Source organism: Diplotaxodon limnothrissa, linkage group LG22 (assembly GCF_057381915.1).
Source record: "Diplotaxodon limnothrissa isolate DT_005_m linkage group LG22, D_limnothrissa_male_GT1.1, whole genome shotgun sequence".
NCBI lineage: Eukaryota > Metazoa > Chordata > Actinopteri > Cichliformes > Cichlidae > Diplotaxodon > Diplotaxodon limnothrissa.
The window spans coordinates 28,341,012-28,350,186 of NC_140616.1; the positions used below are offsets into that span (position 1 = coordinate 28,341,012).

At 40.8% G+C, this 9,175-nt stretch overlaps 1 protein-coding gene across 1 annotated transcript; it reads left to right on the forward strand.

The window, feature by feature from the left end:
- The first annotated feature begins 3,236 nt into the window (after positions 1-3,236).
- Positions 3,237-9,175, forward strand: sh3bgrl3 (SH3 domain binding glutamate-rich protein like 3). The gene is made up of 3 exons (XM_085346338.1): positions 3,237-3,357; positions 5,443-5,610; positions 6,785-9,175. Exons 1-3 carry the CDS (start codon positions 3,313-3,315, stop codon positions 6,848-6,850), a joined length of 279 nt encoding a protein of 92 aa, XP_085202464.1. The 5' UTR covers positions 3,237-3,312; the 3' UTR covers positions 6,851-9,175.

Here is a 9,175-nt window from a genome sequence, read left to right on the forward strand (position 1 = left end):
TCGCCTCTGTCAGTGCGCCCCAGGGTGGCTGTGGCTACAATGTAGCTTGCCGTGAATGTGTGTGTGAATGGGTGGATGACAGGTTGTGTAAAGCGCTTTGGGGTCCTTAGGGACTAGAAAAGCGCTATACAAATACAGGCCATTTTACTTTGCAACTCCACCCGCTGGATTTGTAAGAAGGAAATGTATGGCTAAAGAAGCACATTATGATCATGGAGTTGCCAGTCTCCAGACCTCAGTCCTCTAGAAAATCTATGGAGGGAGCTGAAGTTTTGAGTCGCCAAGCAGCAGCAGCAAAGAAACCTAAAGGATTTACAGAGTTTAAAGAGAATCCTCTTTTGCAGACCAAAATGTTCAAATAGAACAAAATACATAATCCCATAACTTGAGATTAAAAGTTATGAGTATTCTACAGGGTGAGTAGAATACTATGGGTGCCAGGTCCGAGCATTCCTAGATGAACAGTTTCCTGGAAAGTGGATTGGTCGCCGTGGGCGAGTTGAATGGCCTCCAAGGTCTCCTGATCTGACCCCCTTAGACTTTTATCTTTGGGGTCATCTGAAGGCAATTTTCTATGGTGTGAAGATACGAGATGTGCAGCACCTGAAACTACGGATACTGGATGCCTGTGCTGGCATTTCTCCTGCGGTGTTGCTATCAGTGTGTGAAGAGTGGGAGAAGAGGGTTGCATTGACAATCCAACACAATGGGCAGCACATTGAACACATTTTATAAGTGGTCAGAAACTTGTAAATAATTCATGAAAGAATAAAGTTACGTTGAAACCAAGCACACCATTGTTTTTCTTGTGACATTACCAATAAGTTTGATGTGTCACACGGCCCTCTTCCTATAGGGCTTTAGAGCGTGATGTCACGGAATGTGATCTCCCACCATGACGGTAGGCCAAACGAAGCACACGGAAGCGTCAGCTATGGTTTGTTTGTACTGTGTTGTTGGTTGCAACGTTAGATCACACAATAGGGCAGGCAAGAAGCTGGAAAATGGGCTCTCTTTTCATCGTTTACCCTCCTGGAGGCAACGGGAGGGATTTAATGTATCTGATATTACTAAACGAAGACGTCAGGCTTGGATTGCAGTGGTCAGACTCGGACCGGCACCCAAGGCGAGTGCAACGAAAGCGAAAAAGAGCACCCATCAGAGGTAACCCCCGCCCTGAACCAAACGAATCACAGACCGGTACCGGTCCGTGGCCCGGGGGTTGCAGACTGCTGATTTACACCATGCTTGGAGCCCATAGCTTGTGAGCAGTGGTGCTACAACAATGCTAACATGTGCACAAGATATTTGGTATAACATGACTGGTACTTAAAAGAGTGGCTTCCAGTGCCTTTGCAAAACACTGGTTTGAACTTGCTTCAATATCATTAATGCAGCTGCTCTTCTGCACTACTACAACAACAACAACTTGATGCATGCTCAATCTTCAGGCAAGGAAATCGCAGAAATTTGATTCTGTTTATCTGGACATAGCGATTCCAGTTCTCTCATGTATCTCCTACTGAAATCTCTTCATCCTGATGAATAGAATCAACTTTCTGGGCCTACTTACAGAAGTGTGGACCAGCAAATCCAACAGCAGAAGAGCCAAACAATCTAGACGTACAAGATACTTTGGCATTGTGCCACTTTAAGACAATGACTGGCTATGAAAAGTCTGTTTGGGAATGCATCATCGTTCCCCCACATAAGCTGGAAGAGGTGGCTGGGGAAAGAGAGATCTGGGTTCCTCTGCTTAGGCTGCTGCCCTCATGACCCTGACCTGGATAAGCAGAAGGATGGATGGTCTTTGCAAAATAAGTTTGTCCTTTTCTTTGTTTCTTCGTGTCCAGCCTCACATACAATTCAGTATAAGCCTTTTCCGTTTTACTTTGTCACCACTCACTTGCCATGTCTCCCAGTACTCCTGCCTACTTTCTTCATCTCCCTGACTATTCCACTTTTTCTTTGCTGACCTCTTCCTTTGAACACTTTGCTATATTTCCTTATTCCACAACCAGGTCTACCTGTCTGCTTTCCTTTGTCCAGAAAACACACTTTCTTGGATACACCTTCCCTGGCAGCTTCCCTCACCCAGTCATTTGGTAACTTTTCCCTACCACGCAGAGCCTGTCTCAACTTCTTCCTGAACTCCACCCAACATTCTTCCTTCTTCTTCCTACCTTCACGTGCTGCTTCTTGATTTCTTGAGTCATGCAACAGCAACAAGCAATGCCTCCTGGCTACATTTTCCTCCTCCTTTCCTAATCCTTTCAGATTCTGTATAAGATATAGCCTACCTTTGTGCACCTTGCTACACTCCCTTTTGTCACCCTTTGTTCCCCCTCCTTCTCGAAATATGTGTTCACCACAACAATTTCCATCCCCCCCCCCCAAAAAAAAGAAATCCAGTACCATTCGGCTCTCTTATTGCTTTGATCTGTATCTTCATGCTGGAAGCGAGTATCAAACTGCCTTTACTTTCTCTGGCAACTGATTGTTTGGAATTCTGCAAAAGGTGGATAAAATGTAAGAGAAAAATTAAGAAAGACAGGGTCTTAAGAGGAAAAAATTAATAAAGTGAGATGAAGAAGGGGAAAGGGTACAAGAAGGAGGTGTGTAAGACTGAGTGAAAGAAGGTAGCAGTTTAGAGTGAATTAAATATATAACCCTATATGTAGGGCTGACAGGAGTTGATGCCTCACGCCACACTGAAACATGAATAAAGTCATGTGCTGTCTCTTTAAACTATGCACAGCGGACCACAGGATAGAGGAAGAGTAGAATCAAGTCTGCCCAAGAATAACAAACCATTTCCTGTCTCAACATTAAACATGTCAAAAGAGCTGCCAGTGATTGCCAGCGCAGATCTATGAAGCAAATAATAATGTAACTAATAACAGTGTTTAGAAATATAATTAATCACTGATTAACCTACCAAACCATTTTTTTCTCAGTCAAACAAGGGCCGTTGATGCCTTCAGACTGCTTTTTCTCTGATCAAACATTCAAAACCTTCATAATAATTGCTACTAGTTCTGTTTCTGTTACTATTGTATTCATAGTCATGTCGCTGTATCAAGAATGTTACAATTTGTGATTTCAGAGTCCACATATTCAACCTGTCTTAAACGTGTTTCCCACTTTTTAAGTTACATATGACTTTATGTTTTACTTGAAGTCGAAATGTCTTTTATTTTGAAAAGCGGACCTCGCCGGACGTCCTTCCAGGTTTAACAGCTACCTTGATACCAGCGGGAGAAAGCTACTTGCAAGCAGATACACAAAGAGAGAGTGGAAGGATCTGCAGCTATGGGAATCAAACTGTACTACACCACTGTTACTGCCTCGAGGACGGTGAGTCAAGCAGCCATAATTGACAACATGTACTGTTATATTTATGCTTTTAGCTCCGGTGGCAGCAGCTAACAGTCCAACAGACACACCCAGCACCCTATCAGTAGTAAGCTTCCTCCTGACTAACAGTGCAGCGGGCCTATGCCTAACTCACTGCCCCTTTATTGCATTATTGAAACGTCAGAGTTATTAGTGTGAAAGCTCGATAATCATTAAAGTTATCATTGGGAATTAAATTTAAACTTAAACGACCCGTAAAGACAAAGCAGGTTGCCTTATTCCACCTAGCTTCCCTTGCCTTAGTTGGAGAAAGGTGTTTTTATGAAGCAGCTTAGCTAGCAGGTTTTTGCGTATAATTCTCCTTAAAGCGCTTACTTATTCTAATCAGTGAAATTCTCATAGTGTTATTGTGGTGCATGAGGAGTGGTTCATTGTAGCGAACACAAGTATCCGTTTCCTGTACAGAGAGAAGCGCACCAAACTACATTTAAAAATCTGGCAGCTGCTTGTTCTCGCTAATTTAAACCATAACGCTAAGGCCTGATATAAACAGAGTGTATCTAATACGTCAGCATGAATCTGATTTACTAAACGGCACATGTTTCGAAGGAATTTGGATTTTTATAAGCGGCACACCCAATCCTCTATCTTCTTGTTCCAGTTATTCTAGATCGACAGTTAGCCCGTAGGGAATCGGTAATAAAATACAAATGTTCTTTAAATGAGAGCTAGCTGGTATTTCACATGTATGCCGAAGTAACTAGTAGGAAGTCTAACGTTAATGCATCAAACCACTTTATGTTGTCATGTGTGTATTTGTTGTATGGTCAGTGCAGCAAATTCTTGGATTTTGTAATAGTTTGGTTCATAATTTTCCACAGAATATATAAAGAAGGACTAAATGGAACAAGGTGATGTTCAGACTATCTGCAGAAGTGTACAAACTGACATTGTACAACCTTTTTTTTTTTATAACAATCATTTTGCAGGACTTTTTTTTTTCTTTTTGAAGTTAGCTTGTACAGTGGAGTGGGACAAACATCTGGTATCTATTAGCTGTGAGGAAATGCACAGTGAAAAGGTTGTAACAGGCGTTCATTTTTAACTCTTGCATGTGCAGCATTGCTTCTAGCTACCTTCGTGGTGGCTGCGGTGTGCTACACCCGTCACTGTAGCATTTTTTTAACCTAACTTATTTAAAAAATGATGATGCAACATCGTAGTTATTTAATACTTGTCTATGTTTCACTTTTGCTTTTAATGCAATTCCTCAAAACATCTTATTATAATTTAACTGCATAAGTGTACAAAACATTTCTAGAATCACCTCAGTAGCTCAGACCTACATTATTATGTCAGTGTTTCCAGTCAGCTGCAGCACACATGAAACTTCTCATAATTCAGAGGTGCTTCCTAAAATTTTATGGAACAAATACGAGCAATTCCCCTTTTTTTTTCAGTTTAAGGAAATGAGACTGGGCTGTCTGTGTGTTGCCAGTTAGTGCTGTTTTTAGGTGTGGTTTCCCCCCCCCACACACACACACACACACACACACACACACACACACTTCCTGAGTCACCCACAAGATAGCAGACTGTCTACTACATCTATTAATCATCACATTTGTGTAACATATGCAACATAAAGCTGCAGCTTTTTACTGGCAGAGCATCAAAAATGCCTTAAATCATATTCTTTTCTATTATAGTGTTGTTTCTTTTTTTTTTTTTCTTTTTTTTTTAAAAAGAAGAAAAAAGGGTCATGTTTTTTTCCCTTTTGGGAAAATAGCATTACCAGGTGTATCTGAACAGTCCTTCAGAGAATTTCAGCCTTCATCTGCCTCTTGTTTTATCACACACTGACTAAAACACTTATCAGCTTCACAGCTATCATGATTTTGCTCTGCTAAGCTCTTGGAAATGTAGTCGGTGAACAGTAGATTGGAAACTGTGGTGTCACATGTCACTGTCTGCAAATTAAACACAGATAAATGAGTTGTCTGCTTCCTGTTAATTGTATTTGGGTTGATTAAGATCCTAAAACCCTTGTTTTGGCCTTTTTGGGGGGGCTTTATTTAATGCTAGGTGAAGTCTCAACAGGCAGAAGTGATACGAATCCTTGAAAGCAAAAGCATCCAGTACGAGCTCATCGACATCTCTGTGGGCGGGGAGCTCCGTGATGAAATGAGGAGCAAAGTGGGGGACCCGACGGCAGTCCCTCCCCAGCTTTTCAACGAACACCAGTACTGTGGGGTAAGGAAAACACACACACACAGACTCTTTGCTTATTCATACAGTGAAGTGCTGGTGCTGTCAACACAGTAATTGTTTGTCACAAGTTAAAAATGTGAAACCACGTTTTTGAAACTGAAATCTCAAATCTACTCCAGCATCCTGACACTTCACTCTCAAAGCCCTGTAAGCTGCCTGTGACAACTGAACATGTGTGAACACTTTTCAAAGTAAACTCCACCTGCAGGATGATTTAATCACGTGGTTGTTAAATGCATGTGTCCCTCAAATTTTCAGTATATCAGTAATCAATATATCATTAAATAGTTAACGCATGTGTCAGTTGTTAGTTAGCTGTCGCAGTCAAATTGCTAAATGCCTTCAAGGAGGTTTGTTGAAGAGCATTTTTGGGTTTTATTTTATTTTTCTCTCTTGAAAATTTGATATCAAAATTCCACAGTCACTGCTTCTCTACTAAGTTGTGCCAGTATTAAACTGGTTAATCATTATACGCCAAGGATATGTGTGTGCAAAACTGAATTAGCATAAAAGGATGCCTACGTTGGTGCTGCAGCAGTGGTTTCAAAATCTCTGTATTTCTATTTGAGATTTTTCTTGGTTACATTCAGAATCTTCTGTGCTGACAGCAGCTCCCGCTCTCTGCAAAAGGACCTGCAAACTCAGTCACCTTTAATGGCCACGTTAGGGAGAAGTTTGATTTTCAAAACTTCAGCAGAAAGTCCTCTTTAATTCTCAACATAACATAAATGGATCCAACAATAACTATAGAGGATAAAAAGGAACACGGTGGAGACGATACAAGAACTCTGTTACTTAATAACACGTAATAAACGATGCATTTAAAATATAAAAACTTTCGAATATATTTCAACAAAAAGTCTTGTGTTCTGACGTTCATTGTCATCCTCACAAATATCACATCAGGATGCAGGCGTACAGACACACACTCACATATTCTCACCAATAACGCAACGCTGAACTCATTGAAACAGTTGTTTTCCTTAACGGAGGTCAAGTTGTACAAAGTGAACAATACATTTACACGAGGCTCATGTGCTCTGCTTTTGATTTATCAGAGTGCTGCGTTACTTCCAGCAGTTGTGGGATTGTGCTGCTGCTGGTTTGTTGTTTTGTGTACTTATTAACACTGTTGGCATTTTCTTCCTCTCGACAGAACTATGAAATGTTTTCCGAGGCAGTGGAAGCGGATACAGTGGAACAGTTTCTGAAACTGGCGTGAGGATGACGGAGTACCTTAACCTCATTTCCCCACCCGCCTCGTGTCCTATCAGAGTCCTGTTGTCCAGTCTCTCTGTCTCTCTCTCTCTCTCTCTCTCTCTCTCACTCTGCACCACTAGCAGTGGCCACCCACTTTCAATGCCATAATGAAAAATGCCAAATATCATGAATACTACTAATCAGCAAAGACACATTCCCTGTAATGCACCATTATGCTTGAAATCAGTCTTACTCTCTTTTTATGTCCTTTTTTCTCTCCATTTGATTCCTCTCAGATCTTATTTTATCCATCTGACAGGCTAGTGTTAGTGCTCCTGGTCCATTAGGAATCAATGGGCTGTCTGAATATGCGGTAATTAGGTCGACTAATCTTGGCTGTGGCCAACTGATCGCTGGAGATTAAACTAATCCACTGGATGACAACATTTAACCCAGAATCTTCCTGATGTGGCAGGCAGACCAAGCACACCATCATCCATCAGTCTTAACTACTTTTTGGCATCTTATTCTGTAGCCTTCAGGTTCCCATGTTGCACATTACACCACACTGTTTGCACTTCATGTGGATGCAAATGTACAGCTAAGTAGCAAGGACTGAAGTCCCTCAATCCAATTAATTCAGAATTAGAGCAGCTAAAAGACAGATTTTAGGTGAAGCTGGTTTTTGAGAATTTTGGTCCATTGGTCTCCTTATGTAGGATGGGAGCTGACCTACTTAAAGGAACGGTGCCACCAGAAATCAAGTGTGTGTTCTTCACAATATTACAAATAAAAGCTAAAAATAATTAGCTTGTGTGCAATGCGTTAAAGCTACCATCAAGTTTTTCTGCACCCAAAAATACATCGTTCTGTAAGTCTAATGCAACGACTTATACAAAGACAACTATTGATAACATTTTAAATGGTCCATTGTTTACATACATGTTTGCTAGCTTGTAGGCTTGTTTTTTGTCTGTCTGCACATGGCACTCTACTGCGACTAATGTCTGTTGGCGGGATTGTGTATGACAGTGTCCATCAGCACAGTGTAAACCAAAGGCAGTAGAATTGGTGGACATAGCTGCTGTGGTTTGTGAAAGTCTTTTATGAAGCCTCGAGATGAGTGAGCTCATGGCTTTACTGCAGTATTATTCCACAGAATTACATTTTACTTCCCTAAACCAAGAAAAATAAAACGCTGTGGGACGCCATCAAAGTAAACCTGCACGCTGCATTAAAAAAGCAATGTCTTTGGATTCTGGTCAAAAAACTATTAAAAAAAAAAAAAAAAAAAGGTTGATATCTTAACTGAACACCAAAGTATTACATATATATTTATGATTTATCTCCATTGGGCCAAACTTACTAAAAACTGGTTTACGCCTTAAAAAAAAAATTCAGTGGTCATACATTTCAATAAGCAGCTGCTTACGTTTCGCATCCAATAGAGTGGGATGAACAGATGTCTTTATGTTGCATTTGGTGCCAATCTGTAATACATTTTAGCTGGTGGATGCTCACTGCAGTGTTAGCACTTACCTGCCATCTTCTACATTTTTCCGTAGTGTTCCTGTTGAACTTGAAAGCTTCATTTCTGGCACTGAGGGCTGCTCTGTGTTCATCAACACGGGGCAGAAAGATGCAAAAGAAATTAGAAGAGAGTTAGAAAAAAACAAAAGATCTGAGTGATCTGGCTTTCAACCGCGTATCTTCTCATTCCGCCGTCTATTTCATCTTACGGTTTCATCTGAATAACCTGGCATGAAGATGCAGTAATGTGACTATGCACTGAAACCCTGCCTCATTCTGAACACAGATGTAAAGGTGCAAGCAGACATGTTTGTACCGACCTGAATTAATCTTACCAGCCTTAGGGAACACTCACCACATGGGAAAAATGAAGGCTTCACTTATCTGTGCTTTTTATGCATTCATGTTATTACGCTGATTATCATTAGTTTACTTATATTGATCATTCCATTTCTTTTTTTCCCCTGTTTAACTGAGAACAGCCCAGTTTCCCTGTCTCACTCATAGCACCCGTCAGTCCCCCTCGCTGTCATACTCGTATTGTTACGGTTTGGGATCACCAACGATGACGGCCTTCACACACAATGTTTGTGCACTGTTTTGTAAGTTGATGGTTGTGGATGTTTGCCTGTTATTGATGTATAATCACTATGAATCATGGTTCAGACATTCCACGTCTCTCTCTGAGCTCCTGCTTTGCTTTTGGACCAATTCCCCTTGGCCAAAAAAAGAGAAGAAAATAGGGAATAAAATGCTGTTGTCTTCCAAGAAGATTGTGAAAAGTGATTTATGGGTTAAAAAAAAAAAAATGAATAAA